This window comes from Alexandromys fortis, unplaced genomic scaffold, assembly GCF_014885135.2.
Source record: "Alexandromys fortis isolate MF-2015 unplaced genomic scaffold, M_Fortis_MF-2015_v1.1 scaffold_31, whole genome shotgun sequence".
Classification (NCBI taxonomy): domain Eukaryota; kingdom Metazoa; phylum Chordata; class Mammalia; order Rodentia; family Cricetidae; genus Alexandromys; species Alexandromys fortis.
In genome coordinates this window covers 5,184,752-5,208,594 of record NW_026067974.1, presented here as the reverse complement: position 1 = coordinate 5,208,594, position 23,843 = coordinate 5,184,752, and the positions used below count along the sequence as shown (strand labels likewise).

General features: G+C 40.1%; 1 protein-coding gene across 1 annotated transcript in view; it reads right to left on the bottom strand.

Annotated features, from left to right (window-relative positions):
- Positions 1-23,843, bottom strand: part of Ca10 (carbonic anhydrase 10) — a 475,330-nt gene that overhangs the window by 383,002 nt on the left and 68,485 nt on the right. Inside the window, exon 2 of the mRNA XM_050156762.1 lies at positions 18,500-18,574. Within this exon, the coding sequence (XP_050012719.1) occupies positions 18,500-18,574 (75 nt within the window). The remainder of the gene's footprint in view (positions 1-18,499; positions 18,575-23,843) is intronic.

Below are 23,843 nucleotides of genomic sequence, written 5' to 3'. Positions count from 1 at the left end.
CACAAGTGCCTTTCCCTGTGAGCCATCTTGCTATCCGTCTCTACTTTATCTTTTGAGACAGATTCTCTCCCTGACCCTAGAGCTTATCAAATCAGTCTACATGATACATGTATTGTACCGCCTACCCCCCGAGCTGTGCAAAACTACTTATGTGTGTAGCCCTGTGTCAAGCTACCTGTATAGGGACTTGCATTTCAACTCCAACCATCATGCTTGAGCAGCAAGCTTTTTACATGCTAAACCATCTCCCTAGCCCAGAAAATATGTTTTATGGTGAATAAAAACAACAGTAAAATAAAAGACTGAGCAGGTTCTATTAATTTCTATGTAGATAAAAGCAAGTCAATTTTCAGATCATGATTCTCACGTATAAGTTGATAACTCCTCTCAGTTACCACACAACATAAAAATTAGAGGGTGGTGCATTAATTGTCCTGAAGCATCTGAAAGAGCCCACTGAGAACCACTCTGGAAGGAATGTCTGGTTCCAAGACCATCCTATCTGCAGAAGATTTAACCCTGCAGCCAGTTCCTGGGCATCCTTTCTTTTAGTCTATGTTTTGGCAACAGATGTAATCAACCGCTCCACCATGGGAATGTACTTGGGACGCAGAATCCCTCCATTGCAAAGATGAGAGACGTAGCATTGCTCTACAGGTAGTGATGAGTTCAGAAAGGAGCTGAGAGAAAAGCCTTCATCTGTATCTGGGATGTGTAAACAATTTAAGCATCAACTGTTAGTTCGTCTAGGAGGGAGTAAGAAGATATAGGTGGCATTCCCACTAGCACTTGGCGGTCTGAACTCACGTTGCTGAATCATGGAGCTAGTGTGAAGACTGCACCAGGTGGGATTTCAGGTGGGAATGCTGTTGGTTTCAGTGAAAACAAATCAAGGAATCGTGAAAGTGAGTGGCGTCTGGACTGTTAATGTTGTTCTTTGAGGGGATCAGTCAGATTCCAGCAGACAAAGGAGCCCCAAGGGTCAGGTCATGTAGGAAAAAGATTCAAATATGCTGAGAGATCCAATAAAGTTCCTAATCTGACGATGCTGAGAACACATTGGAAAATAGTTAATTAGCCTGGGTTGGAGGTAGTAGCTCCAAAATGGGGAATTGTGACTTATGAGCTTGGAAGTTGAACCCAAATTCTAGACTGCTTTGGATAGCAGGAGGGGAGCACTGTGTAAGGAATGTGAGGCCATTGAAGGGTTTTAATCAAGAAAGTAATAGGATGCTGTCGTGATTTGAAACTTGGCTGTAATGGAGAAAATGAGGGAAAAAAAAAAAGGAAAACCATAAAAACCAGGCAGGATATATCCTAACCTTGTCTAAGTCGGCAATGAGGACGGTGAAGTGACAGGACAGTGGGAAGACGCATTCTGGGGTTGAAACCTGCAGGGGTCAGCAGTGTGGAGTATGTCTGGAGGTAGAAAGAGTCAAGGCATAGACAGAATTCCATCCTGTCTTCCCACAGCCACTCATCACTGAGTCCCACTGAACCCTAGAGAGGCCAGAGTGCACACAGCGGTATCATGCTGACATCCTTCACTGTGAATCCTAGGGCTCTGCTGCTGGGTTTGAGTTCCATCTCTGCCATTTACTGACCTTGGGTAACTTACTAATCCACATACCTCAATAGAAAAATGGACCTACTAATCATTAATAATTTGTGGGATGGCTGAGAGGAATACATTAACAGTTTAGGGTCACATCTGGCATAAAGGTTCATAAATGTTTGTTAACCAAAGCCTCCTCTTCTTGATGCAAGCCTGTACTAACATAAATTGTCACACTGAGTCTACTCATGTCCTACTATGTCCTAAATGTTGCCTTTTGCATGTAATCCCATTCACTCTGTGGCTTAGTCTATCAATTACACATTGGTAGAAGGTAAATGTCCACATCTTCTCAGACTTGTCCTGCCAATGTGATGGTTGCTCTTGAATAACCACAATGGCAAGATTAACAGAGTTAACAGAAGGTTGACTCTCCTTACACCTAACTCTAATCTTCCATAATGGTGTTTCCAGATGAAACACCAACTTAAATTCAGCCTCAGTTACTTACAGCTATCTTTGCTCTTATTTATCCAAGGGCTGCACAACATTACTACTCACATACACTTGATTACAGTCTCCTGTCTCATCTCCACTTTTAAACTTTTCGTTAAGGTAAAAGCCTATTAAAGGACTATGCACAACTGCAGGAGAGACCATGCCAGTTCCCCTTGTCAGGTAACGGGGTCTTTTGTTTGAAATAGGAACAAACAGTTAAGGATAACCAAACATATGAGGGAAAAAGTTTAGCAAGGACAAAAGAAAAAGAATTAATTCAATTAATTAAGCCTGTGGATTTGTGTTTGTGTGTGTGTGTGTGTGTGTGTGTGTGTGTACAGCATCTCTATGTGTGAATGAACATGTGTATGTAGGTCTGCTTGCCTGTGTGGAGATATGTGTGGCGGCTAGAGACAACACTGGGATGTCTTCCTCAATCACTTCTTCATCTTAGTTTTGGAGACAACATCTTTCTTTTTTTAAAAAAATATTTATTTATTTATTTATTATGTGTATAATATTCTGTCTGTGTGTATGTCTGCAGGTCAGAAGAGAGCACCAGACCTCATTACAGATGGTTGTGAGCCACCATGTGGTTGCCGAGAATTGAACTCAGGACCTTTGGAAGAGCAGGCAATGCTCTTAACCACGGAGCCATCTCTCCAGCCCCCGAGACAACATCTTTCATGGAACCTAAAGCACTCCATTTGGTTAGACAGGCTGACCAGTGAGTGCTTCCTGGATCTGGCCATCTCTGCTGCCCAGCACTGGGGTAACAACACTCATCAATGAGTCTGGCTTTGATGTGGGTTCTGGGGATACAAACTCACACCCTCATGTTTGATCTGCAGGCACATTTGCCCAGTTCCTCAACTAATATTCTTACAGTCATTTGGGGGAAAAATAACATGTCTATAAAATGAGGAATTATCATTTAAAAGACAGAGCAAAACAAGAATATNAAAGATATGTGACACCATACAAAACAAACAAACAAACAAACAAGAAAACAAAACAACAACAAAAAGGAATCAAACTAAAAGAATGACAGAAATCCACCAAAAAAGAATGGCTATTGATGAAATTCAAAATACATGTGTGTGTGTGTGTGTGTGTGTGTGTGTGTGTGTGTAGTAAGACATTTCCTAGAACTCAGTAGAAAAAGACTCTGAAGTTAAAAGAGGAAGGGAAGACTACTGAACTGTGGGTAGAAAAAAAAAACAATAGGATAAGAAGATAGAGACATATTCCAAAACCTGTCCAGAATGACAGGGTAAAAGGACACAGAAAACAAAGAAATAATAGAAGGAAGTTTGCTTAGGCTAATTATGTAAGATATGGTGCTTATATTTTTTTCTGGCCATTTATTTCTTACCATTATAGACCTGTGGATCAAGTAGGAAAAAAAAATCGGCACTGTTAAAACCTGGGATCTAAACATTCTAAACACAAATAATAATAGCAAAATAGTTATACATTTAGGCACATCCCAGTGTCATTTCTAAACTCCCAGGGTAAAGGTAATATCTTAAGTCAGCTAATTTAAAAAATAAAATAAAATATCATCTTAAAAACTATTTTTGCGTTAATATTTATTTTCAAAGGCATCATATTTCTTATTCGGGATGCTTTTTTGAGTTGATTGTAGAACACTGACAAGAAAAATTTTTAAGATGGGTAATTTTGAAGCTAGAATTTTGCTACCAGACAAACTGTCATTGAAGTGTAATATCAAGTTCTTACTCAGTATTTCTACGTCCCAGAGATTTGATCTCCCACACACATACCCTTTCTGTAAAAATAAAATAAAACAACAAAAACCAAAACAACAACAACAACAAAAAAAATCAAAAAATTAACTATGGACTTTAAAAATTTTAAAGTAGGTTCAAAAATTTACTACAATAAGTCAGAAGAATAGAAATCCAAGAAACAACACAAAAAATAACAGGCAATGTGATCGATTGGTAACAACTTAGAAACTCATTCGTCTGCACAGGACAAGAGACGTTTAAGCATGCCTCCAAGAAAACACAGCTGCTATAAAAAACACAGCACTAAAAATAGAGTATAAATGTCTGCACTACTGATTACTGATACTTCACAGAGCAACGTATTTGAAAAATACGTTAATATAATAAGACATTATAGACATAGTTTTATACTGATGAGGTGAAGGCACATTTTCTCCTGAATTAACCATAGAAATAATATTTTCCTCCGGGAAAAACAAATATAAGAAATACATGTACTGATTATAAAATGATTTAAAGGGAGCCTGCTTCTAGGCCATTGATGTGGTGGGAGAGGATTCTGGGAGGGAAAAGCAGAGTCTTCAAGAGTAAGGCAGACAGCCTCAGATGCATGCCAACAGGGTTTGTAAGTGGCTTGGCTATTCTGTGAAATTGAGGTGTTCAGGTGAGAGGCCGAACAGTCCGCAGGTCTGGAATACAAAGCTGTAACTGGAAAGCTCGCACAACAAGTGTGGGGCATTTTCCAATTACGTAAACCGAGTGAGCCTGGGTCTGCTTGTGGTCACGGGAAGAAGTGCTGGAAAACCAATTTTTTTATTTAAAATGAGAAGAGATGAGGAAACACAGACACTGCAGGCGGTAAAGGGGCCATCCATTATAGAAACGTTAGGCCTAGAAATGCGCACTATTTTAGAAAGGGAAAAGGAAGTGTCTAGAAATGAATCTCAAGGGATGCAAGTTGGGTCTGAGGAAGGACCAGAGGCTGATACCAGTTCCTAGTTAGGATGAAAAGAGCAAGGCCAGCACAGATGTGGGAGGGGCTCTATATCAGGCTGTCCTATCCGCTGGTTCTTTGTTCAATAGGCAGAGCTGGGTCATAGCTTAGGTCAGTTTTCAGGTTTCCATGAAGCCTCTGCACTGATTCCATAGTGACTGAACTAGTTTTGCAATCCCAAAAACAGAGGAGAAAAACTCCCTTTTCCCACGCCGTCGATAGCATTTGTCGATGGTAGTTGTTCTGATGGAACCACAAGGCACTTTTAATTTGAATTTATTTGACAGCTAGAGATGATGAATAGTTTTAAAATGATGTACTGTCCAGTTGCATTTCTTCTTTTGAGGACCATTTGCTCGGATCATTAACCTATTTATAGAATGGCAGTTTTGGGGAGAGTGGGTGGATTTTTATTGCTACAGTCCTTCAAATATTCTAGATGTTAACTCTGTGTCTAAATTAGGTATGATAAGGATATTCTCAAACCTAGAGGTTGTCTTTCCTTTCTGTTGAAAGTTTATTTTGCTGCGAGGGAACTTTTAAATTTCATGTGCTCTTATTTGTCAATTCTTGGGTCTGACTGTCATACTACTGGGGTTCAGCTCAGAAATTCAGTGCCTAGACTTACATCCTAGAGTATTTTCTCTGTGTTTACCTTGAGAAGTTTCAGTATTTCCGGTTTTAACTCAAAGGCTTTGATCCAGTTTGGGTTGCTTATTTATTTTCACACATATTTTGCTTATTCTTTGAACATGTCATAGATGTATTCAAAATAGCTTGATCATATCCATCATATCTAGTACTCACTCTCCCCATCCCAGTTCCCCTAGGTCCCCCCAATATATCTGCATCCAAACTTCAAGTGTTTTCCTTTCCTTCTTTTTTTTTCTCCATATAACTAACTAATAATGAGTCCAGCTAGTATAGACCCTCTAAGCCTGGTTGTGGGGCCAACCACTGGGGAACAGGGAACCTACCAGTGGCCACACCCCCAGGGAAACTTGACTCTTTTCCCTCAACCAACCCTCAAGGCTGGGTGGCTCCTGAGCCTAGAGAGCCCTTCTTTTGACCATGCTGCAGTTAAAACTGACTTCCTATTGTGCAGGTTGAATTAACTCTTGTTCAAGGTGAGAAATTTTGCAACTATTATTTTTTATAGAATATTCAGTTTTGCCAAAATTTGTTTGTTAAAAATGTAGTCCTTTTTTTCCAGTACAATTCTGTCAAAAAATAGGTGTACATAGCTGTTTTTATTTATCTCTAGACATCTTATTACAACTCACTGTTCTATGCCTCTGTTTTGCTTCTGGTATCATGCTGTCTTTATCAGTGGGGATCTGCAGTAGGGTTTGAGGAAAAGTGATGTAATGCCTGCCACAGGCTTGCTCTTTCTGCTTCACATGGCTTCGCCTATCCATAATCCTTTGTGTTTCCACATGAAATTTAGAGTTGTTTTGTATAGCTCCATGAAGATCATCATTGGGATTTTTATGGTGATTGCATTGATTCCGTAGATGGCTTTTAGTGCAGACGAATGGCTGATAAATGCATAGTACATATACTCAAGGAAAAATGAAATTTGCCCGAAAAATGGATTTGATTGCAAAACATATGAAGCAAGGTAACGCAGGCTCAGAAAGACACAAGCTTTTGTTCTCTTTCACACTGGATCCTAGCCTCTAAACTGTTCGCTATGCATGTCCAGGTGAGAGTAACTTGGCTAAATCCCAGGAAACGAGAAAAGGGTCCACGGACCTGAACATAAGGAGGACGTCAGTGGGGGCATGGGAGGTGATAACTACAATAGAATGAAGTAGAAGGGGGAAATACGAGAGTGAAAGGGGTCCAGTATGGGAAGGGAGCAAGGGGATGAGAGGAAATTTAGGGTGGGAAAACCAAGGACGGCAGCAGAAAGGTACTACAACCCCATAGGGAAAGATAATAGTTTGTGAGCTAATCTTTAAACACTGCAGAGAAGGGAAAAGATCTGACACTTGGCAAGAACTAGAGAGCCATTTCTGTCTAGTGAGGAAGAAGAGAACTGGCAGAATAATTTGCATGTGGGATGTAAAACTCATCAGTCACCACAGGCCTTACAGTGGATTGCTGAGGAGGAAGAAGGCCTCCAGTCCCAGCCGTTATCGCACAACTGTGACCGCGCAGGTCAGTCTAGCTAGATAGAGAGAGCGAAGTTGGCTTACTCATACTGTCGAATGTCCAAGTCAGGATGCACTACAGTAGATGCTTGATGCATAGAAGCTAGCGTTGCACAATTTGTCTCTTTGAGAATGTTCTAGAATGCTAGATTACAGAATACAAAACACTGTCCAGCCATGCTTTTGTAGAAGAAGTAAGATTCCTGGCTGGAGGTTATAGTCTTGCTGACTTTGATTATCTTTCGCCTGACAAGAAAACAAACCTGAGGTTAAAGCATCCTGCTGAGTGCTCTGTAAACAATCACATTATCACACAAGGACTCAGTGCACACTATCTACTATCAGGGCACCACAGTGCAGCTCAGTGAAGCTATGCCCTTGGCTTGTGGAGGCAACTAGGGCATGTCTTTCAAATGGGCTCTGCGAAAAGAGGGCTGATGGATTTTCACGTAGCTGGGAAGCCAGGGTTTTGGGGTCACATCATGGTTATGAACCCATTAAATTTGATTTGCAGAAAGTAGTCACATTTATTCAATGGTAATTAAACCACTACAGCTCTACTTTTGGGGATTTAGTGAGGGGAAAGGTGCTGAGCCCATGACTGTATATAATGCGACACCTAAAATATTTGACCTCAGAATAGATACTTCAAATATACTCCCACTAAGCAACACAATTATTTTCTGTAGTAACCATACAATCAACAGTCGCAACAAAATAATCAATGCTCTTGATTCCTTAGTTTCAGAGCAATTTAAAAACACTGATAGTTAAGGTATTAGTTCACAATAAGATATTCTGGATATGAGTTGAAAATTACCAAAGAAAAATACACATTGCTTTGTGTTTAAGAGAGAAGTGCAATAAAGAATCCAACTAGTCATATGGAATGACACCCTGAAATAATAAAAAAAAAATTCTCACTTTCTGTGTTTATAGCCATTATAGTATTTTTGTTTAGTTTGAATCAAACCATTAAAATTCTGGAAGATAGAAGACTAGGGGTGTATAAATGGAAGCTTCTCTTCAGCCAGCCACCAAAGTGGAACCTTTAGGAACATGCTTTTGGAACAAACACGGGTAGCTGAGTCTCTATGTGTTGGAGACTGGTGACTGAGGGTTCCTCCAATTAGCTTCCAAAAAGGAAACATGACCACTTAAGGAATAAATAACAAAACATGCACTAATTTGAAGACTATACACATATTACTTGAATTCAGCAGGGTATACAGCAACTACTTCGAGTTTAGACTCACAAAAGACTTCGAAGAGGAGATTTTTATTACTGGAGGGTTTAGAATCTCCAGCACCTAAGGATACCTAAATTTCAGTCAAACTTTAATCAATCTTCATTATTTTTACTCAATTTTGTACAGTGAACAGCCCTACTGCCTATACCCAGCATGCACCACTCTTACTGTGCCTGTCTTGGCAAACTAGAGCTCTAGGTCCCAAAGCTCCAGAAGTACATCTCAAGGAGTTGAGTAGTGACAACCACTTGTATTGATTGGCCAGACATTGCCTTTTGACATCAGAAAAGCTGTGTGTCTCAGAAGAACAGGTGTAAAAGTCACTGTACTGGCTGCTTTTGTCACTGCTGTGACAAAACACCTATCCAAAGCAATGGAAGCAAGGGCTTATCATTTAAGGACATAGCCGTCACAGCAGGAAAGGCATAGTGCCTAGGTGCATGAAGCAAGTGGTCTCATTGCATCTACAGCCAGAAAGCAGAGAACAATGAACACTGTTGTTCAGCTGGCTTTCTCCTTTTTATTTGGTCTAGGACCCAAGACCATGGGTTTTAGTGTCCACATTTGGAGAGGATCTTTGAACCTCTATGAACTCAGGCTAGAAACTATCTCACAAACATGATCAAAGGTTTGACTCCCAGGTGATTCCTGATTTTGTCAAGATGACAATCAATATTAACCACCAGAACCACTACATGGGAGTACTCATTTAATGGACTTAAACAAACTTGTACTGATGTAAGTATGGAGTTGTACACTGAAGTTGTATCTCTATATGCAATGTGCTGTCTTTAGAGTGTGTATTTTAGAAGCTCTCCCAAGTAGAGAGATGTATTAGGAAGTAAATATGGTGGTAAAACTGAGCAAGACTCTTCCATTTGTGTGTACGCTGCTATGACTTAGCTTTGAACTATGTCTACAAAGGCTCATGCATGAAAGCATTTATCCCCAAGCCAGCAGTGGCATAGAGGGGTGATTGGATTATAAAAACACTAAGTTCATCAATAGATTAATTCATTGATAAATAGGATGGTGACCAGTAAGCTCTTTTGTAAGAACTAGGTCAATTTAAATGTACTTTTGAAAGATATATTGGTCCCTGGTTCTTTTATCTCTTCCTCTCTCCCTTCTCCCCCCTCTCTTTCTTTCTCTAATTTCTGGCCACCATAAGATGAACAGCTCTCTCCCTCTCTCCTCTCCCCTTCTCTTTACCTACTCTTTGTTCCTCTCTCTCTCTCTCTCTTTTTCATCCCTCTCCATTCTATCCCTCTTTCCCTATTTTTCCCCTCTCTCCCTCCTGCTTTTTCTTTCCTTTCTTTCCTCTGATCACCTGCTGCAAGTTCAGGAGACCATGAAGCATAACCTTCTAAACCAGGAGTCAAATAGATCTTTTCAAAATTGTTTCTGTATTTTATCACAACAATGACAGCTGATTAAAATCACATGTTAATAGTTACAAGGAATCATTAGCTCCAACATTTCACTTTGCATTCTACAAAAAAAAAAAAATCTAAAATACAGCTCCCATTGTCTTTATTTTATACAAGAGTGAAGTGAGGCTATGAGTGGTTTGGTGGTCTCCAAACATTATGGAGTTGTTACTTGCTATACTGGGACTTGGAGCTCAATTTAAGAATCCAGTGCACTTTCTATGATTCAGTTCTGAAGTGAGGTAATAACAGGGCCGAGCTTAGATGGGGTGATGAACAGAAGTGCTTACGACTTGCAGGGAGGTTTCATCTGTTATTCAGTAGTAGTTCAGATCCCATTATGTTTCATACACCAGTCTTGCTCATTTTCACCTTGTCTACCTGGCAGATGCCTTCACATTTGAAAAATCCTGTCTCTGGAGAATTGTTCATCTATGAAACCTTCTCAAAGACAGAATTAGTTGTTTTTTTCCTTTCTGTGCCCAGTGGATCTCATCACACATACTGCCTGCTTCCCATACCTTATCAGGCTAAATCATATATCTCTAAATCTGACTGTGAACTCCTGAGACCAGAAGCTGAAGCTTTTCCAATTTGTATTCCTGCTGTTTAGAAAGGTGTGTGGCACGTAGCAGACTCACAGTACATCTTGAACAATAGGCATCCAATTTCTGGGTAAACAACAAGACTGAAATTATTTGTAATTGAGAACCAGTCAAGGCAGCATCCTTTTTCCAGACAGGGAAGGCTGTGCCCATTCAGTTCTTGCTTCCTCTTAGAGATGAGAGATCAGAAACTGAGACAATTACATCACTGACTCTGCTTCCAAATGCCAATATATGCAAAATGCAAAGTTACCATGTAATGAAATCGATATTCTATTTCTTAGTGCTGCTAATACCTTCCAAGATAATCATACATCATATCAGCAAACAGAAAATATTAATGATAGAATGAATCTGTGAAAGTCATGTTGCTTAACAGCCTGTTTTATATGTGAGAAAATCAAGATTCCTAGAGATAATTTCACTTGGGTTTTCATGTTTGGTCAGTGGGAAAGCCAAAGTGGTGAGGACTTTCTAACAGCCTTTGGCCTTCCTATGATCTAAAGGGGCAGATAGAAGAACAAACACAGGAATCACCTTGGGGAGAGTGTACTTATATACCTACCCACGCAGCCCATGCTCAAGAACATACAGTGGATAAAACACGAGCTCAGTTCTTTATTACACTGACCACTTGCACAGATGTGTCATGCCTTTGACCCTAGATTGTTCTTTCTTTTTGTTAATTCCAGATACTATCCTGGAAAGAAATTACAACACAATTTTCCTCTTAAACAGTAAACACCACAAATAGTTTTGAAGCAAAGAATGATTTCCTGAAGCCCTGTGTCAGTAGGGACTTTAGAGTAGTGTGGTTGGAGAGACACTATAGACCAACTCAAAGAGCCCAGTGCCACCACTTACCTACTCTATCACCATGATTAAACCTCTCATTTGTTGAATCTTTCTTTTCTGCACATTAATGAGGATGTGTGGATGAGGCACAACCATGAAATGACCGTGTACCACTAAGAAATGTAATGGAAATGTCAGTCTACCTGTATTGAAACTTTCCACCCAGAACTACAATTCCAGTTTATTCATGAGAAAACCATCAAACTCATACTGAAGGATGTTCTATCAAGTAACTATGCAACACATGGCAAAACTAACAGTAAGGAACACCGAAGAAACAGTGAGAGACTTTCATTGCACAGATGGGACTAAGGAAACATTATGGCTATACAAAGGTGTACTCCAAATTGGATAGAAAAGACATTTTGTTGAAATATTGGGAAATCTAAAACAACCTATAAATCAGTTGAGAGTTATATACTCCAGTTGGTGTCTATCTTGTGACAAAGGCATAGCATACAGTAATGTAAGACATAAAGGGTTCCTGGAAAGTTCCAGCATTATCTTTGTAACATTTCGTGAACCAAAAAATTTCCAAAATAAAAATTTTTAAGATTATAATTATAGAGGCATGGTATTTATTTATTTAGTCTGTTGTTCAGTTTGCTTCTGACATATAAAACAAAGGAAAACAAACTGTATTCCACCCAAGAAGCAGTTTCTTAATCACATTCATACAGTCTAGATGGGAGGAACACAGCTCCATAGTACCATTCTCTAGACCTGCTTCTACCACTGTGAACTTAGTGTGTAATGTCACTTGTCTTATGTTGTCTTCTTATGGATTACCTTAGATAGCAAAAGAGACTTCAGGGGTATGATTAGATTAATATTTTGTGCCTCTGCACAAAGAAGTGTTTGATCAAATTCTAGAATGGCCTCAGGATTCTGAATTTCAATAGTAAACAGCTTTAGAATGAAAGGTATCTTTTGATCTGATGGAATTTCACCCTTCCTCTTTACTGTCCATGACAAAAATGAAGAAATTTTGCAGACATGAATAACACTGTCCACCAACTGACTGTGAGTTATCCAAAAGACCATTACTCTGCATGGGTCTGATCTTCAATGAAAGAGAACATAGAACTTCCCAAAGTTCCCAGGCAGAGATTTAAGTTGAAAGAGCTACCTTCTTGTTATCTTTGAAGCAATAGCCAATATGAAGAAGAAACCCTCCCAAGCCTAAGCCCTCATCCCTAGAGAGGAAGCAAACTCTTCCAAGTCCATTAGGAGTACAGCGTTAGACAAGCATAAGTTAAAATGATGTTTTTGACAGAGTGACCAGATGAAGGCATAAGTCACAAACAATGCCACACCAGTTTGGAATTATGATTAAGTATTTATTTATTTATTAATTATGATTAAGTATTTATTTAAAGGGGAAAAACTTACAGATAACCGTCCCAGACAACAGCCCTCTGCGCAATCAGGAAGAAGTTTAGTCGCCGAACTGGAGCAGAAAGCAATGAGAGCAAGAAGGGAAGTAGCAGCTTTTTTAAAGAGAGAGAGACCACGCCCCAATGGGCTGGTATCTCAGTGGCTATTGGCTGGAGGAGCGGAAGGACCTCCCGCAACAGAGGACCCAACTAAGTCTTGCTCAGATTCTGACCCAGGGAATCTGGGAGACAGTAAATACGTGTTGATTACATAAGTGGTGGCAGTTAATACAGGAACAGAAACCACTGCGGGTTCTGTTTACTACAGGAGGGATGCTGGATATGTATGACTTTGGAGGCATCCTAGATCAGCAAGAACCTTGTCTTCTTGTTTGTTTTCCTGACTAGGATTGCTGGGGAGAGAAGAGCTATTTGTATCACTGGTGTCAAGCCTGAGACTTTTTTTTTTAAACAAAAGGAATAGGCCTTTGGCAAAACACAGCTAATTAGACTTCAGTATGCCACCACAGGTGGGTGGAGATAATTACATTCATCTAATAGTCTTGAGATTTAAAGACTACCCAGCAAGAAAATGCTGGAAAAGAGTGTTCGGGGAGAGTTTACTGTCCAAGATGAGCCACTTGTATTTGATTTTAGAGACTGCAGCATCGGATGCCATGGCGAGCTAATGAAACTCCTTAGTTCCAGTCCTGATCATAAATATTAGCAGTCGTGGCAAGTTTGTCTGTTGATCGTTCTGACGGCCATGGACTCAGTTTCAGGACCTTGTGGTGATTTCCGTATCTCCAGGGAGAAGTATTGGCTCATAACTGTTTCTCTGTCCTCCTGTTACTCCCAGAACCTCTATTCAAATACTAAGTATGGTCTGTGAGCCTTTCCATGCATCAGTCTCTGACCACACCCACTATCAAAGCACCTGGCCTCTGTTACTTCGCACTCACCAGAATGACCTTTGCTCTGTTTCTCATGGATAGCTTGCCCATGCTTGCCATCACACAGACCTTATGACCTGAAACCCTTCTCTGAGTCCATTTATTAGACTAGTAGGTAGTGTCCTGGCTAATCTCTGGTTCTAACTTGCTGTGGCTTTATAGGTAGGGACTCCCTGAATTTTAGACTATTTCTACTAGACTTTCAAACAGTAGTTCTCAACCTTCCTAATGCTGTAACCTACTAATACAGTTCTTTGTGTTGTGGTGACTCCCAACCATAAAATTATTTGTTGCTACTTCATAACTGTAATTTTTGCTACTCTTATTGCTTGTTATGTAAATTTTTGATATGCAGAATATCTGATATGTGACTGCCAAAAGGGTTGTGCCCCACAAGTTGAGAAGCACGTCCTTAAAGCGTACAGTGTTGGGCCAGCAAGAGAGATCCTCAGATAAAGTGCGTATTCTGCAGGCCTAATGATCCCAATTTGATACCCACAACCCACAAAAAGTGCAAGGCAAGAACTGACTCCACAAAATTGTTTGTTGACTTCAACACATGTCTAGTATACATGCTTCTTAGATACAAAATAAAATGGAGAAAAACAGTGATTTCCCTTTGCATGCATTGGAGTTCATACTGTTATCATTGCCATTATCATCATCATCATCATTATCATCATCATCATCATCATCATCATCACTTCAAGGGCTGAGGATCATGTCTGTAGAGTTTTTATCCTATTCTTTCTTATGTGCTTGTTCTGACCCAAGTCAATTAAGTAGATGTGCAGTGACTATTGTAGGGAAGGCCTGTGCTATATCCTGATGGTGCAGGAGATAAGAGGAGAGGAGGACCCCTGTTCTTGAAACCTTCACTGTTTCTGTCTTAGTTCAAATAATCTCTTTTTGCTTGAACTTTGCAATATTGTCAATCTCTTCCTTGTTTCTTCAGGATCTTTGGCTTCTAGAATATCAAGTAGTACATCACTTCAAGATCAGACCCCTGTTGCTCTCAAGTGTTAATGCCCAGAGCTCCTCTTGTTCTACTGGGCCATGTACCTTTCAAGGTTTCCAAACCTTTGCCTATTTTGCTTTTCTTTCTGAAATTCCATTTCTCTAGAGTGCTACTGATCCTCAGGGCTGTGCCTCCCCTTCTGAGGGTTAGTAACTCCCAAACATTTCTGAGAAGAGTCCTGGACACATTGTAAGATAGCAGCCATTTATCTGTCTTTCTCCCCTTGCCTCCTGAGATTGAGGCCAGGGTAAGCTCTTTAGAATCGTATCTCAGTGCCAAATATTACTTTTTCTAGGGAGGTCAAAGGAGAGCATCCTGGGTCACTGTGCTGAGGGGCTTGGGTCTAGGGACCTGGGGTGAGCCTTAGCAGCTGACAGAATCTAAGAGGGGTTTTCACCTTCTCCAGAGCTTCATAAGTTTGAGAAAATACATAATCCATGGGTGTGATTCACAGCGTTAGAAGGGAAGCAAGCACAGGTCATTTTGTTTTAGGATGAAAAAGAGACTTCCCTTGAGAACCTTACCACACAAAGCAGATTATTGGGGTGTTCAATGGTTGCGTAATTTTTCTAACAAGTGGCTCCCTTATTATACTGCAAGCCCCAGAAGTGAAATGTCATCACTGTATGCCATAACATCCCACAGCATAATGTCTCCTTCTAAGGGAAGATGCTCATTTTGTAACAAGTAGAACATGGATAGACAGTGTTTGGCACACATTCCAGAAGTGTGTTAAAGACATGTGTGTATTTACACTAAATTAAAAAATGTGTTATATATGTGTGATATATTTATAACACACATTTTTATTATTTAATAAATATAATTCAAATGGTACCAAACAAACTTTCTGCTAACTCCTCAACAGCATAATTAGCCTAATATTGTTTTTTTTTGTGTGAACATATATATGCTATTTATTTTGCTTTTGTACTTAACAGTTTCACACATTTCTATGATGAGATCTAGTCATTTCATCCCCCACATCCTCTCCTCGCCACTCCCCCTTTCACTGGAGTCCTTCTTTTCAACAAGTCCCTTGAGCACTGAACTTTTTAATCCTCCTTTTGTGTGTGGCTCATTGAGGGTGGGTGGGAGGTTACTGACTGGAGCTGCGCAACTTATCCGTGGCTACTCCACTGAGGAAAGTGGCATCCCCTTCCCACGACACCTTTACTATAGTTGGAGCCCAGTGACATATATGTATGTGCGTGTGTGTGTGTATACATATATATATGTACATATATGTATACACACACATATATGTATACACACACATATATTCTCCACCATCTCTCTCTCACACACACACATTGCACACAGAATAATAAGAAAATGGTTTAAATAATAAGAGTGACCTTTCTATATTTCCATTCTGCTGTCTTCACTGTGGCTGTGGCTTTAGTACTCAAGTTTATTCAGCAGACTTCCTTTCACACTATGGCACAGACAGAACCAGTAATCTGTTGTGTGTGTTGGTCAGTTGTCCAGAGAAAGAGAACTAATGAAATAACTGAAGGAAGGATGTGGAAGGACACAATCACTCACGTGCACATATGCACACGCGTGCACGCACATACACACACACAGGGGCAGGGTAGGGGAGAGGCAGGAAGACAAACAGACACCAGAACATTTCTTACTAAATGTCTGGTAGCATGCTCTATGTTCTATTCGTTACGTAAATTAGTCATTACAGTGTTGCTGGCAAAAAGAAGAAAAGAAGGAAGAGGAAGAAGGGTGAATAATATGTAGGAAAATTAAGAAGAGGAAGAAGAAAGAAATCCCTACTGTCGTTGTAGATATTAGTTGTGTGCAGGGTGAATAGTCCAACAAAATCTGGGCTTTGCTTGCAAAGCAGAGCCTGCTGAGGGGGAGGCTATTGGAAGGCCTATTCTAAGCTGCTCAGCAAGAAATTCTGATACATACCACACAGGCTGAACCATGCCATTCTACACCATTATCAGCCTTGTGACAGAACTGGTTCTCTGGAGCTATGCCTTTATGGTCTATCTAGCCCTTTGGATGGCGAGTTCAGTTTGAGTAAGAGCTGTGAGCCAGTTCCTCTTCTTTATCCCCAAACAAGGGGCTCTGCATCATGGAAGTATTGCATAAACACCACCAAAATGACCAAAGTAGGGCATTTGGGCACCAAGTTAACCTTTCTCTTGCCACTGCTGTGGCCTTTATGTGTTTCTCTCCAACACAAGTTCTATAGCCACAACTTGTATGCATACCAAGCTGGAAATGAAGAAAAGTAAAACTCTTGAGTCAGCATCAAAGGAAAGATAATTGTTACCCAAGGTAGTCTCGAAAGCATAAAAGAAGTCACACTAGGGTTTTGGACACATATAAAGAGGATATAAAAACCAAAACAAATAGTATAAGTTTGGCAAAATGCTACAGAACCACATTCTACCTAAGGGTATGACAATCACTGCAGGTGCTCTCTAGAGAGGCAGAAGTAATTTAGAAATGAGGGACTCTCCTCAGTTGCTCTAATCCCATATTCCCAGTTACACAAAATATAATGGGTAATATAATTTCTGTACTATCATGCGTATAAAAACGGTTTCTCTTGACAAAATACACGTCTTTAAGTCTTTTATATCATATACAGGGATTCTGCCAACTATGAATATCCAGTGAGAGGTATCTATACCCATTTAAGAAGACATAGTGCATACAACTTACACAATTGCTATTAGAAACCTGGCCACTGGTGGGCGAATTAAATTCAGTCTCTGTGCACACTGGGCTGAAGAACAATGTGCCATGTGCCGTGGCATGCTTGTGAAGTTTGGACTGTAGAGCGCTGAGGCTCTCCAGCAGCCAGCTGGCTTTTTCCTGAGTCACCCACTCTCCTTTACCATGCATGTCTTCCTCCAAAGAAACAAGCCCAGCAATACTTATTGTTGTCCCACGACAGAAATGGTGAAAGGAATTTCGCAAGCTCCTTCTCTTTGCCCAGCTTATATGAAAAGCTCCACAGAAGAAATAGGTAAAAAGACAGAGCAGTCGAGAATGAACAGATGACCGGGGACAGTGCACATTTTACCTGTGACCAAGTTTGGAAACCTCAGCCAGCTCTTTTGATCTTCTGTTCTGAGCACCACGGGTGAGTGCGGACCATACATTGAAGCTCTTGGGAGCTGCCTTTCTGTCTCTCTCGCATCTAGCAAGCTAAAAATACCAGGAGATATGCTGCCCTTCCATGTCTTTTTCCCTTTAAACTCTCATTCCTTCCTTTGCTTCCCTCCCTTTCTGATATCTTGCGGGATGGTCTATGGTTTTTGTGGTTAATGCCAAGTTGTTAATTCCACCTATTATGTAAAGAATAGGATCATTATGAGTAAGGGACGTGGTAGAGAAAGGACCCTCTGCTTTCCTTTTCAACTGAAGTCACAGTGTGCTTCTGGCTGCCGCCTGCCTTTGGTGCTCAGTTCACCGCCCGCATGCTGACTGTATCCACACATGACCTGTTATTTTTAGATGGCGCTTGGCTTGATCTGCTGAGTCTTGAGCATCGATTCTGATGCAGTGACATCAGTGACAGCATGTATCCCAGCAAGCTTCATTGCCGTGGTCAGTCTGTTCAAGTTTCCTGTTTCATTAGTGTTAAGAACAGTCCTTTCTCTCTTGACCAAGTGTGGGCAGAGAGCCTCTGCTCTCAGCCTTCTATTCTCCCTCTCTTTAGAGGAGGCTCCTATTGATGGATTAACCTGAGGCTTACAGGCTTACACAGAAAAATAATGTGTTACATATAAGTTAGGGCTCCCCAAATAAACCTTCCCTTAATGTATGCAATACTCTTCCAGCACTTTATAGACTCTCCTGACTTTCACTATAAGTTTCAGGCCATGTAGTCAACGTGACATTGTCGAAATAACACTGATGTTCATCAAATTCTGTTTTATAATTACTTTACGAGTACATAGGAGTATGAGGTATGACTAGTAAACTGATAAATGGGGTGTTGAGTATTTCTATCTCCTTAAAAATGTTTAAGGAACAAAATGAGCTGAAATAATAGATAAAAATAAAAGTGTATTTACCTGGAACAAAGCTTCCCTGGACCACCTCCTTGTATGCCCACCAGCCTTCATGGATTTTTGGTGAATTCTGTTGAGCTAAAGGAGAAACAAACAGAAGGTAGATTAAGATATAGCACAAGAGCCACATTCTGACTGCTAAGTAAAAATACTAAGTAAGCATAAGATCACCTTTGACTACTCCAAAGCCAGAATCCTTAACAATCTTCTCCTTTTTTTTCCCTTCAAATGTACAATTAGCTTGTAAATTTCTTGTCATAGATTTTTATAGCTATTTGGATATTTTAAAATTTTTATTTAAAAGAATTTTCCATACAATACATTTTAATAATATTCTTTCCTCTTCTCCAACTCCTCCCAGATCCCTACATCTCCCTAAGCATCCAATTAGATGTTCTCTCTCTCTCTCTCTCAAAATAAAAAAAAATAAAAAAAACAACAAGAAAAATAATAACAGCAACAAAAATCCTCCGAACACAGCATGGTTCCTAAAGCAGCATACTCAGTTAAAGAGGATGACCTCCCCAAAACACAGGAGGACTTGTCTTTTTAGGTCAAGGATATAGGAGAAACTGTTTTTCTGATTGAACCTCCAGACAAGCTCTTTAAGGTATTTAGGTATTTTTATGGCAGTAAAGACACAGTGACTATGTTTTGGCTTATTTACCTGCTATCTTCTTGACTTTACACACAGACACACACAGATACACACAGAAACACACCACTTGTTGGACTCACGTGCGTACAAATCTCAAAGAGTGTGTAAGAACTCTGTCCTTGTTTGTTTAAACTGTATTTGTATTTTAGTTCTCAGCTATGGTGAAGAAGACTCAGGAGATGCAACCAAACTTGCAACCTGTTTTGATTAAACCGAACATTAAACCTTTATTTATTATGTTTGTTTTATTCAACTTCCCTTTTCTAAATCTTATCTTTGAGATGCATCATTTTGTGTTACAGAGGATGGGTATAGGATGTCAGGCTTGAAAGCAAGGCTTTGTGTAGACAAGGGACTTGCTAAATCCCTCTGCATTCCAGATGCACCTGTAATGTTTTTCTGTGCCTATGAGACTGGAACCTTGCAGCTGGTGACACCATGGTTGAAGGGTAGCAGTTGACAGAAGACAAACAAAAGAGAAGTCCAACCTGAAACTGACAGTGGAGCTTGGGACTTTGGAGACATACAGAAGGGTAACAAAGAACTGCTGGGAAGGTCTGGAATATCATCAGCTACAAGTGGCTCAGCCTGAGTCTAGGGAGTAGATGCAGCAACATGCACCAGATTTCTGGGCACTCTGGATTCCCGTGTGTTATAGAGTCCAGATGTTTGCATTGCACTTGAAGTTCCTGAAGGCATGACCGGCTCCAGAAAACAGATGGAGTGGATGGACAAAGACTATCCCTCTGTGCTAGAGAAAAAGGGGTTAGGATTCAGAAAGCATTTTGATAGTTTTTTTCTCTGAGCATCAGCACTGCATGATAGATACTGCTTCATTCTCTTCCTCAATACATTGATGGGCCACTGCCACAGGAACAAGGGGAGATTCCAAAGGCTTAGAAATTCATGACATGAATAGAGATGACATATAATGCAATCAAGCCTAATAGCCCTGCCCCCCCCTTTTTGGAAACACTGTGTAACACTTAGCTGGGTGCAGGTTAAATGTAATTCAAAGATAATACAACTTTTCAAAACAGATCAAAACTAAACCTTAATATTTTACTAAATGAAACTCGATCTGGACCCTTCTGGTTCTCTAGGTAGTTTGGAAAAGACTTGTATTTTTGCAACCTTGAAAGCATTGGTCCTGAATTTCATCTACCAGTGAATACATTAGAGATAATTCAGGAAAGTTTTCATTATCTCAGACAGGAACCTTTCAGTCTTATCAAGACACATGTGTGCTTTATCATGTCAAGACTGTTGAGAATGTAAGCCTTCTGTATTTACTTTCACTGCCAGTTGTTGGGGATTGTCTTGGTTATGTTTCATCATTTAAATGAGGTTCCGTGGGGTGGACTCAACAATCTGTGTTTTTTATCAAGTCATCTCTCCAGCCTCTAGCTGAAATATATATGATATATCAACAAAATTGTTTTAAATGATATATTTTGATCACGTCCTTGTCTCTCTCTCAGATCCTCTGAGATCATTTCCACCACCTTACCCACTCAACTTTATGTCTTCTATCTCTCATAAACAAACATAAAAATGTTAAAAACAAAAGCAAAACAAATAAAAACAAGTAAGACCAAACACACACACACACACACAGAGAGAGAGAGAGAGAGAGAGAGAGAGAGAGAGAGAGAGAGAGAGAGAGAGAGAACTGGACAATGTATAGAGAGTAAAAGACTTTGGAACACTCAGTCCTAAATAAGATGTCTTTATCAAACACCTCCCCTCAAGATTCAGGGATCTATGATAAAGAGAAGGTGGGAAAAGTCTGTAAGAGCCACAAGTTACCAATGACTTCAAGGAAACAGTGTCTTTGGAACACAATAGGACTGACGCATGTACAAATAAACAAACAACAACAACAACAACCACCACAAAATACTTCCCAATAAACAAGAGCAAAAACATGAAGTTAATTTTGTGTTGGCCAGTTACTGAGCATGGGGTCTGCAGTGTTCTGTGTTTGATATCTCCAGTGACACTCCATTTGAGAAAACTGATTTTTTCCCTTTGCCAACAGGTATCAATTACAAATAGCTTATTTTAGGGGTGGAACCCTGTGTCCACCTCCCCTTCTCAGTGCTGTGACCCCATCTGCCTTAAACCTGTGCAGTCTTGTGCATGCTGCAACAGTCTCTGTCAGTTCATATGTACAACAGTACTGTTGTATGCAGAAGGCACTCTTTCTATGGAGTCACCCATAACTTCTGGCTTTTACATATTTCTACCTCCTCTTTCTCATAGAGTTTTGAAGGTAGGGATTTGATAAAGAATTTTAGGACCAAGTGCTCCAAAGTCTTTCACTCTTTTCATACTATACAGCGGTGTGTCTCTGTTTTAATTCCCATCTATTGCAAGAAGTAACTTCTTTGATAAGGGTTGACAGAGGTACTGATGTGGGTCCTACCCTTAGTGTAGTAACCCCAACATTTTATTAGAGAATTTGCATATATTTTTAAAGTTCAACATAAAACTTTAATTATATCATAATCAAGAAATTAACAAAATACAATTTCTCATATTACTGTTTCTGTTCACAAAACTTGCCTGTAATACACTATGAAGATTCAATTAGCAAACTAGCTCTTACTGGGAAGACATGTGCAGGGCTCAAGAGCCAGGAATGGTTTTGCATTTTTAAATGCTTGAAAAAAATCAAACACTAGCAATAACTTATGATATGGAAATTATATAAAATTTAAACTTCAGTGTTCACAAATCATTTTGGCTCACTATACTTATTTGCTTATACATTATCAACCAATTCCTTTCTTTGGAAGGATGATGTCTAAAAAGCTGTAGGAGAAGTCATTTGGCTTGCAAACCCTGAAATGTTTCCTGTTAGTCTTTACTAAAAAAGAAAGTGGTGGCAGCTAATTCATACACATAAAATTCAAAAAAAGAAAATCAATGTAAAGAATGTAACAGTTTAGTTGAAACTGTAATTCCATAAGAGAGTTACAAGGAACGCGATTTATAATAAAACATTGTATGTTTCAACATGTACACAGTGGGGCACGGCACGCCTGAACACAGAGTGAAGAAATTGGATGCTGGATGGAAACATGTACAAATAATCTCCATGTGTTGTTTAGGAGGTTTCTGAATTATGGCCTCGCTGACAGAGGTGATTTTCCAAAATAAGGAAAAACACACCTCTTTATGAGCATTTATTTTGTTAAAGAATGGGGGTTAATAAAAGTCTGTAAGAGATACTTTGTGTTCACACGCAAAGTGGAGCTTGTTGGTTCAGAAAAATAAAACATTTTCCACTCCCTTGAATATCTGCTGGGACATGGGATCATTTATCATTGTTTGGAACTGTCTAGTGTACTAGAGAACACATAGTGTCTATGCCACCCCCCCCTTTGTTGGCGTTAATTGCACCTTTTTCATTATAACACTCTCAAGAGCCCTCATTAATTTCCAAAATATTTCTCTAGGAATGGTGACACCCTGTTGACAGTCTCTGACCTATGGGACTATTTATAACATTATTTGTGTCTTCTAAATGAGCTCTAGTGAAGGATTATATTGAATGCTAAGCAGAGGACGATGCTTTATTTCAGTAGATGAAGCAGACCCATCTTACAGAGGGAGAGGATGGCAGTCAATACCGATGCACATCCTTACTCAGGCTGGAAATTTTAAGAAGTAGCATGAGGCTAGTGGAAGAGTAGTCATTCCCCGAGGTGGGTAGCTCGAGAGAGGAACTAAACTTTGAGCGGAAGAGAAAACAAAGCACATGCACAGACAAAGAAAGTAGAAAGAAAAACAGAGCCCAGAAGTTCAGCACAAAGTGGAGTGCCTTGCTCCAACACAGAATGCCATGCAGTGGCCTGAGATGATAGCTAAAGAAAGAGAAAGGGCCTATATGGATTATATTGTGAGCATTATACAATCTAGCAAGAAAATTGAAGAGGGGGGGAGTGGTGCATATGGCAGAGCACAAAAGGGAGGTGGGGGGATTCATAGTTGATAATGGACTCATCACTGCACAGAATTTCAGTGTAACCAGAAATGAATCTTGAAAACCACATACCACATAGGGGCCAGGAAGAGCCTCTTCTCTTCTTGGCACTCAACTCAAGCAGTGTCAAGAAGTCAAATGAAAAACGCACTGAGTGAGTGGCTAAGCAACTTTAGAGACAAAGGCCCTTTCCTGCATATCCCACCCTGGCCAACCAAGGGCAGGTGTCAGGGAACTATATTCTGAGGTCTGATTTGCAGAACCTCTCTGGCTACAAGGGAGAGTGATTGCGCCAGAACTCCACTGAATGTCCCATGAAGTAGTAGTCTGATCTGAGTCACAGTAAATTTCATGGAGCTACACCAGTGGAGAAAAACTATATATCATCCCTACCACATCCGAGTTCTACTAGAGCATCATAAATACTCCCATTGAAAGAACACGGTGAGGTAAAACAAAGTCTAATCAATGACCCAATGCCCTCAGGACTTTTCCTATTGGGTTGCCTTGTCCAGCCTTAATAGGAGTGCTTTTGTCTTTTCATATCCTGTTTTGTCCTATTTGGCTGTCATCTCTTGAAGACCTACTCTTTTCTGAGAAGAAATGAGGTGAGGTGGATCTGGGGAAGAAGGGAGGTGGTGGGGAGTTGGGAGGAGTGGAGGAAGGGGAAACTGGTTAGGGTGTATTGTATGAGAAAA